A 19008-nucleotide genomic window follows, 5' to 3' on the forward strand; every position below is an offset into this window, starting at 1 on the left:
GGCCCTGACTGTATGTGCTGGGGTTGGGGGTGTTGGCTGTAATACCTCCTGCATCCAGCAGGGGGCGCCCCCTCACCTCCTCACAGGTAACACCCAGAACCAATGAGGTCAATTAAACTATTGGCTCGTGACCGACGCTGCTGCGGTGTTTTAACGCCTCTCGGTGTCAAAGTGTCGCCGTCTCTCTCCGGTGAAAACTGTTTTATATCTGCAGCTGTTTCATCCAACTCCCGTTAACTTACCGACACGGTGACATCTTTACAGTCAGAGGAGGGAGCACTATCACTTTATTTCCCCTTCGTCGACGTGTGTGTGAGTGTGTATGTGTATGTGTCAGTGTGTGTGTGTGTGAAGAAATCTAGGAAGTAACGTGCGCCTTAACTTTTCGACCGGGACAACGAGGAGGGGACGTCAAAACCTCAATATCTCTAAAAGAAACCGTGATTTACTGGAGGAAAAGACGACGACGAAATGCAGGGAATTAACTTTTTCAACATTTAAAACCGTCGGCGTGTGTGTGTGTGAACAGTTTGTTGACTCACCTTTATCTGGGAAGCTCAGGTGAAGAAAGTTTTTTTTTTTTTTTTTGCCTTTTCCTCTTGAAGTTGTGTGACTGGAGTTGGTTGACGCTGAAAAAAAAAACTACTTCTGCCTTCTCTCTCTTTTCGCTGTCAGGAATATTTTTTGGACTTGCAAAGATGAAATGAGTGTCTTTTCTTGAAAGGTAAGATTTAATTTGACTTTTTTATTTATTCAGTTTCCCTCTTGTTACTGTTTGACATGTTTCACCTGCTGGGCGGAGGTGAATTGTTATGTGGACTGTTGTTGTTGCAGTAGCCACTGTAGCTATATGAAGGGTGAAACAAAAAGTCTTGTTTCTGTGTCTCAAATGTTAGTTCTTTTATTTTGCACAATTTAAAAGAATACAACATAAAACATAATAGATAATAATGAAACAGGGAGGGAGGGAGGCAGGGAGAGGTAAAAAAAAAACCACGGTGGGCTCATCTGAAGCCTCCACCTTATAATAATATTAATGTTAGAGTTTAATGTACAAAAGCACAAGATAGATAACATGAAAAAATAAATAAAAATAATAGATAGATAGATAGATAGATAGATAGATAGATAGATAGATAGATAGATAGATAGATAGATATACTTTATTGATCCCAATCTGGGAAATTAATAGTGACTAACAACAATAATATAGAAAAGTCAGTTTTCACAGTAAAAAAAAAAACTAATTTTTTGAATGTAAAATTAAATTTGACTCAGTTATTTGTACTTGTACTTGAACTCTCTTGTCTCTTCATAAATTGGTCTTTGGTTACATTATGTGTTTCTGTGTGTGTTTATGTGTGTGTGTCCAGTGGGAGCTGACAGAGTTGGGGCAGTGAGTTATGCTGAAGCCTGCCTCTGCCTCTGTGTATCAAGATGAGCAGCAGCAGCACTACCCACGGTGAGCAGGATGAGGAGGCCCGCGTCGTGCAGATCTACCCCCGGGTGTCCCAGGACACGGCCGCCTACTGTCCCCTGCAGGTCGGCGCCACGGACACGGTGCAGTCGGTCATCAGCAACGCCGTGGTCACTCTGGGGCTTGACTCCAGCAGGACGTCGTCCTACCGGCTGCTGGAGGTCAGGCACATCAGCGGAGAGGAGAGGCTGCTGGGCGACGGCGACCGCCCGCTGGAGAGAGTCCTGCTGTGGCCGCCCGAGGCCCAGCGGTGGCACCCGCAGAGCAAAGGCTACCACTTCATCCTGCAGCAGCAGCAGCAAGGCAGCAAGGAGGAAGAGAACAAGGTGGACTACGATGACCTCTGCGACCTCCAGGCTGTGACGGAGGAGAACATCCTGGAGGCTTTGCGCCAACGCTTCTACAAGTTCAAAATCTACACCTACGCCAGCAACATCCTCGTCGCCATCAACCCCAACAAGTTCCTCCCGGTTTACTACAACCCCAACTACGTCAAGATGTACGAGAACCAGCCGCTGGGGAAACTGAGCCCTCACATTTTCGCCGTGGCGGACGCGGCCTTTCGTGCGATGCTGAACAGGCAGGCGAACCAGTGCATCGTCATATCCGGGGAGAGCGGCTCTGGGAAGACGGAGAGCAGCAGCTATCTCATCCACTGCCTCACTGCGCTCAGCCAGAACATGTACTCCGGCGGGCTGGAGCGGGCCATCCTCGGAGCGGGGCCGGTGCTGGAGGTACGTAGGTCCTCCAACGACGCCTGCTGCAGCAGTTCATCCTGTGAACTTCTGTAGAAGCCAAAAAGAATAGAAAGAGTTAGTCATTTCTGTTCTGTGTCACCATCCGAGTGTGAAATCAAACACACACACACGATTATCATTATTATTATTATTTCATAACACTTAGATCCTGAGGTAAAAAACAGTCGGTGGAAAATTCTGACCATCACTGAGTTATCGAACATTTCAGTCATTTATCAAACATGTATTCTCCCCAAATCCTCTCAGCCCAACGACTGCTGCAGAAGTTTGTTTGTTAATTTCACATATCAAAAAGTAAAAAAAAAAAGATATAACATATAGAATCCAAGACAATGTGAAGGAGAAATGCCCCCAAAAAAAACCTCCAGGGGCTTGTGGGGTGGCATTCTCGACTACAGTTCTAAGCTACTGCACATACATTTGTGAAGTACAAAAAACTGTTTATACATAATAAATACAAACATGGTTTAACATGATTTAACATTGTACAATGCAATACTTGATAAAAGCTTGATAAAAATATCCTGTGAACCTCTGTAGAAGCCAAAAATAAGAGAAAGAGTTAGTCATTTCTGTTCTGTGTCACCATCCGAGTGTGTAATCAAACACGATTACACACGATTATTACTATTATTTCATAACACTTAGATCCTGAGGTAAAAAACTAATGAGTCAGTGGGAAATTCTGACCGTCACTGAGTTATCAAACGTTTCAGTCATTTATCAAACATTAATTCTTCACAAATCCTCTCACCTGTTAAGATTTAATGCACAATGTGAATATACTTTCAACACATTTGATTAGACGAAACAATTTAAGAAGATATTTTAAAAGAAATTGCGATGGCTGTGGGAAACTTAGAAACTTCCTTTGACCTATTTCAAGCAATAAACCCCTTAAAATTGGAGCTGCAACTGATGACTGCTTTCATTGACACCGTTTCCTGTTACACGCATCATCATTTCCCCAGAGCCAAACATGACGTATGTTGTGTTGTTTCCAACTAACAGTACAAAAAAAAAAAAACAGTGAGAATGTTTGACATTTTTATCGGTTTAACAATGAATCCGTTTATTCATAAAAATATCGCACCTTTTCCTGGATTATCAGAAACTAAAACATAAAGTGAATGTCTGTTGGGTATAATTCACAAGTTTCAAGATCCATCCGTTGACTGTTTATCAAAAATAACAGATATTTCAGCTCTAAATTGTCTTTATCTGTCAGTTCACTATAAACTAAAATGCTTGTGCTGACGTTTCCAGTTTAAACTCAACACTCATCTGCTGAACATAGCCAATATGAAGTTCCTGCTCTCGTTTATAGATATGATAATCACTTCTGTGCTAAAAATCCAACTGGTAAATGAAGAAATTATTACCTTTATACAGGAAATGCAAACTAGAACCATATGTTTTGCACTTCCTGTGACAAAAAAAAGTTGTGTAATCAACAATGACCAGGAAAGGCCGTGTTATCCAGGCTGAGAAGGACAGTGGTCTTTTGTACGTTTTATATCTCTGAGGTAAACTGCATCATAAAGGGTCATAAACGTGTCCGCGTTTAACAAACACGGCGGCGGCAAACCTGTGCTTGCCAAGTTACAAATACCAGCGTTTTGATAGTTTGTCTTTGCTCTGCTCCTCTCACATTTTTGATTTTCCTCAGATTTAAAAGCACCAAAGTGCAAAACAGCGACTGTCAAGTGGGAAATCACACATGGGTTTTTTCTTCTTTACCACAAAGCATCAGTTTCACTCTCACACATTACGTTAAATTATGTCTCCGTTTGTTTCTGCGGCTGTCACAGTAGCTCTGCCAGTGAGTAACGCAACGACACATTTGCCCACATGTTGCTGTGATCTCTTGCTTTCTGTTTCACTTGTCTGTGCAATTATATGATGCATGTTTTAAAAAAAACAACTGTCATGAAACTAGGCCGCAAGCTTGTCTGCGGAAATACCCTCCTCCTTAGCAAAGATTGTATTTTATAAGGGTTAAGAAAAAAAGCAACAACCTCACATTGATGCATGTGCCAAGTGGGATCAGCAAGTGGCTTTAGTTGGTTTCACTTCATTTAAAATATGGTGGTCAGACACTAAAGCAGAGCGTTCATGCTTGTTTATCAAAGTTGTGCTTTTAAATCTTGGTTTAATCTGCTCTGGCTGCGGGTTCATAGTAACTGTACCTGTTGGACCTGAGTATTTCAGTGCATTCCCTGTCTATCAGTAGACAATCTGAACTTTTACACAACAATCCGGGTCCGCTTGTTACAAATCACACTCCCACACATGATCCGATGAGGCCAGCCCCTAATTAGACGGTGACTAAATATGGATTCCTCCTCCTCCTCCGTCCAAACAAGTCCAACAAGTCTTTCCTTGAAATAAGCAACAGCTTAAGTATTTGTTTCTGTTAAATGAATGATCTCAGTGGCATTTTTGTAACTCTGTGTATGCTACTGGAAGAGAAAGAGGCTTTTGACGCGAGGAGTGAGAGTGGCCTGTTGTCTGTGTTGGTTTTAAGTCGGGGAAATGAGGAACAAGCTTTTCTGTGCACAGATATATCATGCTACATCAGTTAGTCTGAGGTTTAACCAGAGGAAACTCTGTGCAGGCGTTAACACCAAAGCTGAATATCAATGGAGGTTGATCGGAGGCCTGTTTCCAAGATTGCTTCTGTACTAATGAGGATCAGTCGGTCGGTGTGTTTAATCAGCAATGAGGGGTTTTTATAGATTTGTAATTCACTTTACTTGTTTTTGTCATCTTGGGATTTCCTCATGAATCACACCGTGATACTAGTTCCTTTTTTTAATCTGAAATCAAGAAGCGTGGCGACTTTTTCTTTTGCTGTAACTTCTCATCAAACGTTATCTCACGGAAACAGCAAATGATTTTGATCTCCCTGGTGCCAGAAAGCCACCACTGACTCATCTATTGAGCGCTAAAATGCAAGTAATGAAGGTATTAATGCGTGTAGAAATAAAAAAAAAAGAAAAAAAAAAGAAAGAAGATTTACAGTTTATTGCCAGGCAGCATGTGATGGCACGACGCTCTCATTAGGTACAGTTTTAGGTTTTGCCCCATTGATCTGATTGAGTGGTTGTTGCAGCAGCTTTTTTTTCCGGTGCCGCTGATCAGGAAGCAAAGTGTTGCGCCGCTCCACAGGGGGAATGTGCAGGGCGTTGCCTCCTGAGGGAACACCAGAAAGAGAGGAGAAACAGGAACGTGTCAGAACAGGCTCGTCCAGTCTGCTGGCAACCCAACACAACAGAGTAGAAATCACCTCCTCTCTCTCTCCCTCCCCTCCTCCTCCTCCTCCTCCTCCTCCTCCTCCTCACCCTTTGTCCAGCTGTGTCTCAGTTCAGGGATCATAAATTCTTTCTGGTCTGAATTTGAGGATATTTGTTTCCATTTTCCGCGTCGAGAGCCGTATTCGGTTCCCGTTTACAGTAAAACACCTCTCTCTCTCTCTCCCTCTCCTCCACATTCGTTCCATCGTGCATCATTTGCATCTGTTGATTCTAGTTGTGTTGCTCGGTAACAACAAGAACAACAGCAACAACAACAAAGCCAGAGACTATCACATGATCATGTCACTTAGCTGATCATTGATAAGTGGGAAATAGAAATACTCCCTACCTGTCGTTTGAAATCCCCCCCGAGACCTTGTGAGATTAGATCGTAAAATATGTTTTCAGTTTCTTTTTTCATTTAATCAACATTTATGTCTCGTTATAATTGTTGGATATTTTACACCTGTGGCAAACTTTTTATTGAACAATTTGAACACTATGTTACAAACATTGTGCCATTGGCTTGCCATTAAAGACTTTTTAAAGAAGAATATTGTAGGCTACAGATAAGTAAATAGAGAGAGTAGAAGTCGAGGACAGGAGATGAGCTGACCTACAAAGATAAAGTAAGCAAAAAAAGTCCAGACATTTTCCAGACCCAGCAGCGGGAGCTCATTGCATTAGATGACATATGTGAGGAGAGTCTTGCAGTCGGAAAACATAATTCACAGTAACACCTTGTATGCGAGCAAGCAAAGTTATGTCAGAAAGAAAACCGATAAATAGATGCTCGCACTTTATGTGTGACAGCTCATAAAAGAGCAATGTCTCTAAAATGATTCAGCCATTCTTTTGCACCTTCAAGGATTTTGAAAGTTATTTAAATGTAACCAGGTCAAAAACTCAACCATTGCTAATGGGACACGTGCAGACGTTGGATGAAAGAGTGACTGCAAGGCATTTGTTTGTGTTATTCATCTGTTTCTCATGTTAGTCACAGGGCATCACAGATTAACAGGCAGCCAGAGATGTTGCCCACGAGGGATGTGAATGTTGCACTGCTGCTAAAACCCCAGGGTTATACTGACGACTGCTGCTGCTTCATCCTTCTTCTAGACAAACTAAATAGAGGGAAAAGGCCAGAAAAAACATGAGTATGACCAACTGGGACTGATCGTCGTCCCCACATTTCCCTCCAGCAGCATAGCTGAGGAGCAGCTTGTTTAGACTTCTGTTTGGGAGTGATTAAAAAAGGAAATCAAGTTTTTCCAGCAGAAGTCTCTCCAGGTCCGGAGGTTACTGAAGGAAGGCTTTATTTCCCAGGCATGCAGCCACATGTCTTCACTTATGTCATTGACCAGCTCTAGTTTTTTTCCCACTGTTGTTTCACACAGTCCTGTGCAGTTTCCCTATTCTGTGGTGTGATGTAATGGCATAATTTTCCTTTATGACTTTTATTGTTTCCTCAGTCATAACATAAATAAATAAATGAATAGATACGTGAACAACAGTTGGTGGCTGTCTTGGATAATAACCTTTGCTGAATTTGTTTTTGAAACAAATAGTTAACCAGTCGGCCATGAGAAAAAGGTATCGTCGTATTTCGTCCTAGTTTACCTCTGGTATTTCCCTCCTTGCTGGTAGTTTCTGAAGCCAGATTCCTGGTAATAAATAAACCCCTGGAGCTTTTTTTTTTTTTTTTGGCCTGTGAGTGGTCTGTGCACATCTGCCTGAATGCATTATTTGTTTAGATCTCTGTGAAGGAGCAACAGTGAGTTATTCTGAGCTGGTACATCGAGGGATAAAGAGAGAAACAGGTGTTTATCCATGTCACACTTCAGAGGCTGAAGGATGTGATTATAAAGGTGGATTCAACTCCTAAACTGGGAGATGGCAAACACCTGTTTTTCTCTACTGCATGCCATCTTTAGTTTTTCTCTCTCCGCATTCCTTTCATTTTTCTCCTGCCGCATCTACATCTTGCTGTAGATAACTTTGATCGATCTGGTTGAAATGAAAAGGCCATGCATGAGTTAGGGGAATCCCACACTTTTTGAGTATTTACAAAGGTTTTAAATAGAGAGGAGCATTCCTGTCTCTCAGGGCCGTACCTGCCAGCGGTGTGCTGCTTGCTCGGTACAGTATGCAGGGCCGTCCCTCCACTCTCTGCAGATGCGTCGGTCTGGCGTGTTAAGACACGGCTCTCAGCATAGCTCGCATAGGAATGAAGCACACGGCGTTACATATAGAAGCAGACATCGCCTCAGTTTGCGTTTTTTTTTCTTTTCCCTAGAGAGCTCTGAAACTTAATCACTCAATCCTGTATGTGTCATTTCACCCATTGACTTTGCCTGGGTGGAGTCTGCTGTGCTGTTGGTAGTGAACCTTAGACACTGTCTCTGTTGTGGCACTGAATAACAAATGCAACAATGCAACGTCCCTGCAAAGTCCAGGACGAGCGATTATCTTATTTATGGATTATTCTGTCAAGTGCAAGAAAATAAAAGTTTTTCAGGCTCCAACCTGACATGATAACGTAACGTTTGTCTGAACAACTGATAAGGCCTTTGCTTTACAATAACAGGGCTGAAACAAACTGGGTGATTCATGCATTAGTTGATCGAGGTCGAGTAATTTCAAATCAACCATCTTTACTGTTGTCACCAATATCTCTCTGTGGTTGCAGCCTCTCCTTAATATATTTCAAAGGAGGTTAAATCGAAAGCAACTGGACTTAGTTATTTGTCCTTATATAGATTTCTCCTTAATATAGATTAATTGCCTGTTTTTTTTTCTTTATTGTGAACTATCTCATATCTGGACTTTGGTCTGTTGTTGTTAAGTTTTTGGACTGAGCCATTAGTCAATAAATTGAGAAAATTATCTATTGATTGATTAAGACACAGACTAATGCTTAAAATCTTCACATTTTAAGATGTGGGAACCAGCTAATGTTTGGTATTTTCACCTGATAAATACCTCATAATGAGTCAGCTATTAGGACAGTGCTCGTTATCTGGTGTTGGACAAAACAACTCAGATTTCCTTGTCAACAGCTGGTGCATTTCCCATATATTATCCAATGTTAACAGGACCTGCAGTAATTGGGTTGTTCACACAGAACAGACACTGAAATGTTTAAAACTAGACAGCGATCAGGTTCATTACTGACACACTGTTATCCGAGCAGACATCCAACGACTTGAAAAGGAACTGTGGAAGTGTAATGTTCAGCTCCTTTGTGTTTATTCATTAGCTCTATGTCACTTGACAAAAGGCTGCCTCATTAAACTTCTGTTTTCAGTGCTTGTGGCCACTTAATCGTGTGTATGTTTAGATGTGAGTCTCCTGGTTTGACTGCATTGCTGATTGTAACGCCGAGAATGCAGCAGCACATTGTCTGCTGATCGAGACCACAAATTGTGCACATGTTTTACCTGTCGCTTTGCTCCATCTGCTCTGTGCCGGTCCTGCTTTAGAAGAGATTTTAAGATCGTTTTATTGGTTGTTTTTTTTTTAAATCACTCAGGAGACATGCACCTGAATACATGTCAAATATGCTTTTAAGGTGAAGTCCTGCTTGACAGTTCAGGTCCTCAGAGACTGACCTGCTGCAGGACCTGAGGATGGCACAGTCTCTACTTACCTTTAAAGGGACTACGAGGAATTTCAGAAAGCAAAGTGTTTTCACACTACATTTCCCATGAGCCTCCGTGCACACGGTGAAATTCTTGGACCGGCGCAAGACGGACGAAAGCGAAAACATTTGCCAAGAATGTTTTCATTAATCAAGAATGAAAGTCGTAGTGTCGTAGTTCCGACTATAAACGGCAGCGTCCAGGAAACCGAAACTAGGAAATGCTGGGCGAGCCGACCACTAAATAATAATATCAAAATAACATTAAAGACAAAACAATATATTTATTGAAAATGGACCCGTTAACAAGTGTGCGTAACGTAGATTTAGAAAAAGAAAAAATGTCTGCACACTGCTAAATAAAGCTCCCAATTTTGTATTATTAATCGACAACGTTTCAACCACTTATGGGTCTTCTTCAGGTCATGACCTGCTTTATTTAGCAGTGTGCTGACATTTTTTCTTTTTCTTTCACTACTTTTTTTGTCCTGCACCTGCCTACTAGTTGGATGTGCGTGCACTTTCCTCCTTTGCTTAACGTAGATACATCCACATTAATATGAGACTCTTTTATAACCAAAGCCAAACTCCTCGGGGTCTCTTTAAAAGAAATATAAAGACATATTGTTTTTATTTATCCATATATTCCCTTCTGTTTCACTGATTTTACTGCTTCAACCAACTGCTTTATAAATAAAACTTGATTTGATTTGCACTCATTGACCATAAACCATCATTGTATTGTCTCATTAGTCTCGATACTGATTGGTCTCCATGTTTTGCTGCAGACTACGCTCAGTACAACATAAGCTCACACTTAGACCAGCTTGATTTTTTTACTGTTACATAAGATACATAAGCTCTGCCATCCACAGACCGAGCTGCTTTACTCGATAGCTCCTCTGTGCAGCAGACACTCACACTGTTTAGGTCTGGGTGCCAGCGTCTGTGACAAACTTGCCTACAAATTTGTCTGTTTATTTTAGTGAAAACTTGTGCTCCCTGCGTCTCCAACAGGCCTTTGGCAGCGCAAAGACGGCAGAGAATAACAACTCCAGTCGCTTTGGGAAGTTCATCCAGCTCAACTACCTGGAGAGCGGTGTCATCAGAGGGTGAGGAGCAGTATTTTTTTTTTTCTGTACTCCTTTAAGGCTTCTGCACAGTTCAGTTTATCTTGGTTGATATATTTGTTTAGTTTCACAGTTAATTTTTCTTCTTATGTCATATTTGGATAATGTTGGCAACCTCAGCGGAGCTCCTCATGTTTTGTTGACATTCCCTTCTTGTTCTTGTCTCTTACAGGGCCGTTATTGAGAAGTACCTGCTCGAAAAGTGCCGCCTGGTGTCCAGAGATAAGACAGAGAGGTATAATGAAGACTCAACTTAAACTGCATTTCATATCCTTTGAGGAACATTCATAATTCACAATTAAATTCGAACATGGAAATTTGTCTCCACTGATACAAACCTTCGTCACACCATCGCAATTTTTGCACCTGCAGTAAAAGAGGTCACACACAAAACACACGACTTCACAGCTCCTCATGCGGCGAGTTAAAATGAAACCTGCATGAGACCTAATTGTCTGTATCTGCACTCTGCGACCTCTGATCCGCAGGAACTACCACGTCTTCTACTATCTGCTGGTGGGCGCGTCCAAAGACGAGCAGGGGGAATTTCATCTGTTGAAGCCGCAAGATTATCACTACCTCAAGCAGGTACCTTTGATCCGTGCTCTTTACAGCAGCTGTGATAGAGGACAGGGAGGAAACATGATGTGTCATTAGGTGTTTTTATAGAAAGAGAACCGACGTATCCTGAAACTCACCACAGTAAATTATAGTATGTCAAAGCCCATCCCTGTGTAGTGAATAAACAGACACAAAAAAGTGAAACTGCTTTTCAGAGCACAGTGCACCTGTTTTTAGTGTTTATTAACCAGTTTACATACTAGAGCTGCAACAATTAATCGATTAATCGAACAATAATCGATTATTAAATTAATCGTCAACTATTTTGATAATTGAATAATCGGTTTGAGTAATTTTTTAAGAAAAAAAGTCGAAATTCTCTGATTTCAGCTTCTTAAATGTGAATATTTCTGGTTTCTTTGTTCCTTTATGATAATAAACTGAGTATCTCTTTGGTTTGTGGACAAAACAAGACATCTGAAGATGTCATCTTGTGGTTTGGGAAACATTGATTGACATTTTTCAACATTTTTAACATTTTATTGACCAAAACAACTAATCAATTTAATCAACAGATTAATCGATAATGAAAATAATCGTTAGTTGCAGCACTAGTACATACTGACTCTTGTATGCATTTACCTGTTTATTTTTGTCCTTTTGAAAACGTTTTTCCCTATTGATCTCCATCTGGTTTCTGGTTTGTTTAACTTAGCGTGACAATGCAATGTGGTCCCTTACCATTCCAGCTGAGGACCTGTTGTTTGCATTTTTGTCATTTGTAGCATTATTCATAGATGTATCCGTTCCAGCTGAATTCAAGGGTCATGGCTAATGTGCATAATAACCTGTTTTTCTTTATGCTTCGCCTTTGCTCAGACACATAAAATGTAAAGAAAGTGCAAACTTGAAGCTGAATGACATGTCAACACCTTGCAAATGTAAACTAATGAAATCAAGTCAGTGCATACAGTACATACTGTAGAATAATAACAAAGAGGTTTACAGAGAGAGAAAGTACAGTAAAAACGTGAAAATCCCTTTAGATTAACATGCATAGACCTCTGTGGCGGATGCTCAACATTTACCCCCCCTGTCTCCCCCTGTATCGTCTCTCATTCCTCTGCAGCAAGACCTCCAAATAGACGATGAGCAAGAATTTAGGAAGGAGTACAAGAGGCTGCATCAAGCTATGGAAATGGTCGGCTTCCTGAGCTCCACCAAGAAACAGTACGTACAAACAACACGACTGAAATGCTGCAGGCAACTGGGGCAGTGTGTATATAGTTTTGAGGAATGGTCAACAAAAGAGTTATTGCACCCTTTTAGGAGGTGCTTGTATAACCACAAATGTCACTTGGAAATGTCCAGTATAAAAACAAAGTGTTTCCAGAAAATAATTACCTCATCAAGGGGCAGAGCTGCACATGCCAGAGGGTTAAGAGCAAATATTACTGCAATACTTCTCACTAACTTGCTCCTCTAACTAAAAGGGTGAAGAAAGCTAAGACATTCATTCTGTTTCACTTGTCCGTCAGACTTGTGTTCAGCGTTTACATTGACAGTTATGAGTTGGCTGCACCGATCTATCTAAAAGTCGCTGGAGTGCACTGTTACTGAACAATGTCTAAAAGTTTCTTGCTGTCAGTAACAGGTCAGAGCTTGTCAAGGCAAGCAGGAGAAAAATGCACCAAGCATGTCGGCAAGTGCCTGACAGCCTGGGGACACGGCGTACACGTAACAGCGCTCGCAGCATGATTTGTAACCTGTTCAGCTTGGTGCCTCTGCTGCTGAATCACCACTCTGAGGCCGTAACTGTTCATGTCAGGATGAACTAACGAACTGAACTACTTGTTCCCCAAAGGAGCTGATGATGAGATATATCATTAAAGAAAAGTAGAGACAGTAAAACGTTGATGTCATCAATTATTCACTACTCATCGCTTCTATCTGCACCTCTAGAGGAACTTGCTCACTGTCAGAACTGATGTTTGTATCAACAGAGAAAAGTCTGGTGGAGCAGACGCTGTTGTTGTTTGGCTATAAATGCACGAGTTTCACAACAGCTCAGAGTTATTTCCAGCCGACTGATACTCATACTCATACTGAACTTACAGCAAGGTAAACAACAGAAAAAGAGATAGAAACAAGATTATAAAAGACACAATAGTCTGTAAAAAAGTAGATATGAGAATGTAAGGAGAAAAAATCAGTCATAATAAAGTTACAACGCGAAACTGGAGTCTTAACCAGAAATCAAATCTGAAATAAGGTTCAAATCTGTTTTTGAAACTGGATTTTTTTAATCTTTTCCTTTCAAAAAAAAAACTTCCCTGAGTAACAACTGTGTATTTGAGAAGTTCACTGCGACACTGTGAAGCTATTTCAGGGAGAAACCTTCAGTTATTTTAACCTTACTTCATTCTAGTAACCAAGAAACAAACACAAAATCAGTCTGACTGACCAGTGATCAAATGTTGAGTCAAAAAATAAACTCTCCACACTCCATTTGATTCTTGTTGAACATATCATTGCATTCTATTGCATCTGTCTTCCTCGCCCACACCGTGCTACAACTCGGAGCCTCCAGCCACTTAAGCCATGTGTTTGTGTTTTTGTACCACGCAGCATATTTTCCATCCTCTCTGCCATCCTCCACCTTGGAAATGTGACGTTCACAGCAGCCGAGGACACTCAGGACCTGGAGGTCGGACCTGCTGAAGTCTTGACTACGCTATCTGATCTGCTCAAGGTTTGTTCCTGGAGCCGGAGTTAACTATCGACACTTCACTTCAAGTGTTGTGTTTTTACGTGTTATGTCAACAAAACTCAATGCACAGTAACTTATTTAAAACTTATATAAAATATTCTCAGTGAGCAGTGAGCAGAGCCACTTCCCTTAAAGGGATAGTTCACCCAAAATTCAAATTTCACTCATTATCGACTGTCATATGGACATGCAGTGCTGCACGGAGCCCCACTGTAACTCCAAGAAGCCTCGGAGGACTCTGAAACTTCTCCCAGCCCTTAGTCGACATGAGGGTGAGTAGATAATGAGAAATTTGAATTTTGGGTGAACTATCCCTTTTAAAGAAGAGCAGTTTTATCAACACACCTAAAATAACTTTCTGTGTTGTTTAAAAACAGGTGTCACTCTGCAGATTAATAATGTATTATTTTCCACATTAATAATGCATTACTGTATTTTTGAATCCTCTCAACAGTTTTTTTTCTGTTCTTATTCATCACCAGGTGAAGAAGGAGCTGCTGGTGAAGGCTTTGACCACGAGGAGAGTAGTGACCGCCAAGGCCTCTGCTGTTGCACAGTACACACTACAAGAGGTATACAGTTTAAATTCTCCACTATTTAATAATTAAATATAATGATATAGGCTACTCAAATTATCAGATCTCAAGCAGCAAATTAATTTTATTAAACTTTTTTAAATTTCAGTTGAGAAAATTGTGTTTTGTATTTTGATCTCATTGTGTTTTTAATATGAAACTGAGTCGATTTTAATTTGCTCTGTTGGATGTTTTTGTGTATTCAGGCCTTTAAAGCGCGAGACTCCATGGCCAAGTCTTTATACAGCGCTCTGTTCGACTGGATCATCCTTCACATCAACCATGCCATGTTCAACAGACGAGACATGGAGGAGTCGGTCTCTGTAAGTCGCTGATTAGCACTGATGAAATTCATTATCACATTGCCAGGAGAAGACTCTTTTCTTGTTGTGCTGGTTATGAATTTTCCTTTTCCTGTCATTTTTCAACTTTTTTTTAGTGTTTGTCCCTCGGCGTGTTGGATATGTTTGGATTCGAGAACCTCCAGACAAACAGCTTCGAGCAGCTGTGCATCAACTACACCAACGAGAAACTGCAGTATTACATCAACCACAACATCTTCAAGCTTGAGCAAGTGGGTAGAGATATTTTCAGCTTTTTTGTTTTTCTGTTTTGACTTGCATTACATTTGCATGGACTTACCAGAACTGAAACTTTTTATCCACTCGTCAGTGCCTGAAAATACTTTAAATATCCAACAATATCTTAGATTATACTGTATATTAATACATTTGACTTACATCACCTTAGAGACAGACATAATATACTGCTCCACCATTTTAGTTGTATTTCCTTTTCTTAGATCCAGTTGGCAGTATGGAGTCTTAAAACCTGTGGGAAATATCTTACTGTGTTAACTCTGCTCTCTATGTTTCTCTGTGTTTCTATTCCAGTACGGGCTGATTGGCTTTCGCTACTGCTATATTATGCTTTATCAGTGCCACAGACTCAAATGAATTAATATAAACTTCACCTGATGATAAGACTGTCTTTAACAATTCTTCTTTCAGGAGGATTACGTGTCCGAGGGCATCACTTGGCAAAACGTCGACTGCACCGACAACAGCGGCTGCATTCAGCTGATCAGCATGAAAACAACCGGACTCTTTGACCTGCTGGATGAGGAGAGCAGGTATGAGAACACAAACATTTAATATGGTGAAGTGACCGATAAACATTTAAAGGGACAACGAGGAGTTTTGGAAAAGCGAAGCGTTTTCACACTACATTTATGAGCCTCCGCGCACCGTGAATTTCTTTGACCAGCGCAAGACAGACTCATGTTTTCATTCATCAAGAATTAAAGTCAGAGGTTCAAAGACGATCAGATACCGTCGTAGTTCTGACCATAAACGGCGATTCGGCGGCGTTATTCTCATGACTCGCCACGAAACCGAAAGTAAGGAAACGCTGGTCGGCTCGACCAGCATCTCCACCACCACTAATAATAACAAAATAACGGTAGAGACAAAACGATATATTTATCGAAAATGGGCCCATTAACAAGTGTGGGTAGCGTAGATTCATCCACATTAACGTGAGACTTTTTTATAACCAAATAGAAACTCCTCGTTGTCCCTTTAAACAGATGGAAGAATCATGGATATTGTATTTTTTACACTACCTGTCAAAAAAAAGTCACCGCTTGGATTTAACTAAATAGGTCAAAGCCTCCCATTGGATAATTACTGCACGGATGATTATGTTTCAGCTGGCAACAACTTATTTTAACCCTGACTGATGCAGTCTCATTTCTTAAACAACCATGTCAGAAGACACATCCTGTGGTCGTGGAAAATATGTTAATCTGTTTCAGAAGGGTCAAATTATTGGCATCAAGCAAATAAAACATCTAAGGAGATTGATGAGACTAAAATTGGGTTATGCAAGGATAGTAGAGAACCATCATCTTCAAGGAAGTAATGTGGTCCAATGTGACCACAGAGTCCAGACCTGAACCCCATTGAGAGTCTTTGAAAAATTAATGCAACTCTGGATGGAAATAAATGTTGTGACATTGCAGAAGCTTATCGAAATGATGCCACAGCGAATGCGTGCCGTCAAATTTAACGGCGATCTAACGAAATATTAGAGTGTGTGACTTTTTTTTGGACGGGCAGTACATTATTACAGCAGTGTTTGACATTATTGTCTCAGGCTCTTTTATGAAAGAGTCATAGTTATTATATTGTTATGTAACATATGCTGTCAAATAATATTATTTATTACATCCAATCACTAATATTTATTATATTATCTTCAAATCATCAGTTTAGTTGTCAGAAGCTCATAACCCAGTCAGTCTGTTTAGTTGAACTTCTGTTGCTGTTCACATGCTCTGTTTTTCTTTTCTCTTTCTTTTTCTTTCCCCAGATATCATATGTTGAAATCAATATTTAGTTCTCTCTCTCTCTCTGTGTCCTCAGCCTCCCTCAGGGCACAGATGAAACTCTGCTGGACAAGCTGAAGCAGCAGCATCAGGACAACCCACTCTTTGTAACCTCTCCTAATACAACGCTGACTTTTTCCATCCAACACTTTGCTGGGAGCGTTGAATATCACATCAAGGTGGAGTTATTTGTCCCACACTGGAAACATTGCATACATACACACAATATTCTTCAGTGTAAATCACAATTTCCCCGGCTACATTTAAATTCAGTAAACATACGTTCGATCATTCCTCTGTATCAGAGTGTTGGTCTGCGGCGGCCTTGATAGATAAACCAGTGTGGGAAAACCCTGAAGAATCTGTGTGAACCAAGTGAATGATTAACGCTGCTCCCTCCTCTGCAGAGACTGTGGATTTATTGTGAAGTTTCTAACGCTGAATGATGAACGTGGAGCGCCGTGGATTCGCAAGCAACAGTAAAAACTATTGCATTGCATATTGATGATGATTGTTGTCGTTTTGCAGGACTTCAAGGAGAAAAACACGGAGCACATGCGTCCTGAAGTCGTCTCTCTGCTACGGAGCAGTGAGCGAGCCGTCCTGCATCACCTGGTCGCATCGAGCCCAGACGCTCTGTTCAGATGGGGCGTCCTCCGAGCCACCATCCGCATCCTCACCGTATTCAAATACTTGGGACGCCAGCGGGCAGAACAATGTAGGTTACCTTTAGTTATTAACTGATTCTCATTTACAAAATGACTTGGGTTTTTTTGTCAGTGCAACAAATTACAACTCGACTGTGGATATCTAAAGCTGATTACAGCTTATCAGGAGTGACATGTTTGTTTAGCTGACCTTTTCTGAATGACTCAACTCTACACCATCAACTTTATTTTTTCTTATTTATTCTTTTGAGTAATTGATTATGTACAATGGGCTTGTTGTATTGTCACAAACAGTAGCTGCCAGACGAAGCTCCCGCAAAACCCTCAGAGAGTTGAAACAGCGCAACAGTACTATGGACCGACTGTCCAGGTAAAAACTACAATACTGTCACCTTCTTTTTGTTTTCATTCTTCTCCAACCAAATGTGTTCTCTGAATCAGGAAATGCATTTTCTGTTTTGTATTTGTTTTTCAAACTGATTAGGGGCCGAAGCCACCAAGCATCCAGGTTTAATTATAAAAATGACAGAGAAATGTAAAAAAAAAAATGCACAAATACAAATACAAATCTCATCAGAAATAGAGATAGGTGAGTCTGTCTTCAAGCTGTATTGTAGTTCATCCTAGCAGTCTGGTGTGAGCACTGGAAACCAGTCTGAGTTGGACATTAGCCAATCTTTTCCACGATGGGGCGACTCTGTTATCAACTCACCTAAGGAGGTTAAACATCTCAGGAGCTTTGACATCATGACCTTGTAGATGAAGACACAAGTATGCTGATAGTGTGTCATTGAAATGTTTGTTTACATTTTTCAGAGAGAAAACGATGAACCAGAGTAAAAAATGTTGTAACTTACCATTTCTTACCCTTTGCTATCAAAGTTAAAATACTTCTCTTTACATTTACAGCACCAGTCTGACTCTAGATTTCTCCTTTGATCACGCTGACGAACATCCCCTTGAAGTGTTCGAAGACCTCTTTGCCAATTTTGAAAAGAGAAAGTAAGTGGGCCAAATGCGTTTAATTTAAGCACATTGATTTTGACCTGTCATGCTGCTTTAAACTTTTTCCCTCATTATATTTCCAGAACCATTTGGTTTTCACAGAAACTCATTTTGTCTGTATTTTCTGCAGGAAGAGCAGAGGTGGTCGACAGAAGCAGGTCATTCCAAAGGTAAAGCGTTAACGGTGCAGCGTCAGTGAAGCTCAGTGCTTTAAAAAATCATCTCAGAAGTAGAACTGGCTCTCAGATGTATCTCATTTCTGTTTTTGTTTTGTTTTATCAAACAGAACCTCATGGATGTGCGTTCGCTGCAACATGTTGTTGGTCTCACTGCACATGACCGAACCAGCAAATCCATCTTCCACCCTCACCAGAGAAAAAACCTGCCCACAGTTGGCGCTCAGTTTCAGGTTTGTCACTTTGCTGATTATTATCAATCTGAAATGAAAGAAAAGTGTCCTGATATTCATTTTCATTCATAAAAGTAAAGGTCTACCTATATAAAATACATCGCCCTCAAAAAAGTCCCAACTATGCATTTATGGTTGAACAAAATTGAGCTTTTAGGTGCTAATTGACCATTATTCTCATGTATCCCACAGGCCTCGGTCAGAAAGCTGATGGAGACGATTGAAAAAGCCGAGCCTTTCTTCATTTTCTGTATTCGCTCCAATGCCGAAATGGTAATGTTATGTATGAATCTGTCCTGGTAAACTTTAAGTCCCCCATCCTGGACAGGT

At 40.8% G+C, this 19008-nt stretch overlaps 1 protein-coding gene across 5 annotated transcripts in view; it reads left to right on the plus strand.

Moving 5' to 3' along the window:
* Positions 1–269: 269 nt before the first annotated feature.
* Positions 270–19008, plus strand: part of LOC311000780 (myosin IXb) — a 31760-nt gene continuing 13021 nt past the window's right edge. For 3 of the 5 annotated variants that reach the window (XM_083991613.1, XM_083991616.1, XM_083991617.1), the window contains exons 1-18: positions 270–724; positions 1374–2211; positions 10189–10283; positions 10474–10536; positions 10790–10889; positions 11992–12092; positions 13491–13614; positions 14115–14204; positions 14414–14530; positions 14647–14781; positions 15218–15339; positions 16634–16775; positions 17125–17314; positions 17559–17634; positions 18174–18266; positions 18400–18439; positions 18556–18678; positions 18871–18951. In XM_083991613.1, coding sequence (XP_083847739.1) covers positions 1438–2211; positions 10189–10283; positions 10474–10536; positions 10790–10889; positions 11992–12092; positions 13491–13614; positions 14115–14204; positions 14414–14530; positions 14647–14781; positions 15218–15339; positions 16634–16775; positions 17125–17314; positions 17559–17634; positions 18174–18266; positions 18400–18439; positions 18556–18678; positions 18871–18951 — 2466 coding nt within the window. In that variant the 5' untranslated portion in view covers positions 270–724; positions 1374–1437. The remainder of the gene's footprint in view (positions 725–1373; positions 2212–10188; positions 10284–10473; positions 10537–10789; positions 10890–11991; positions 12093–13490; positions 13615–14114; positions 14205–14413; positions 14531–14646; positions 14782–15217; positions 15340–16633; positions 16776–17124; positions 17315–17558; positions 17635–18173; positions 18267–18399; positions 18440–18555; positions 18679–18870; positions 18952–19008) is intronic. The other 2 variants (XM_083991614.1, XM_083991615.1) reach the window with 2 other exon arrangements.

Source organism: Trachurus trachurus, assembly GCF_905171665.1.
Source record: "Trachurus trachurus genome assembly, chromosome: 17".
Lineage (NCBI taxonomy): Eukaryota > Metazoa > Chordata > Actinopteri > Carangiformes > Carangidae > Trachurus > Trachurus trachurus.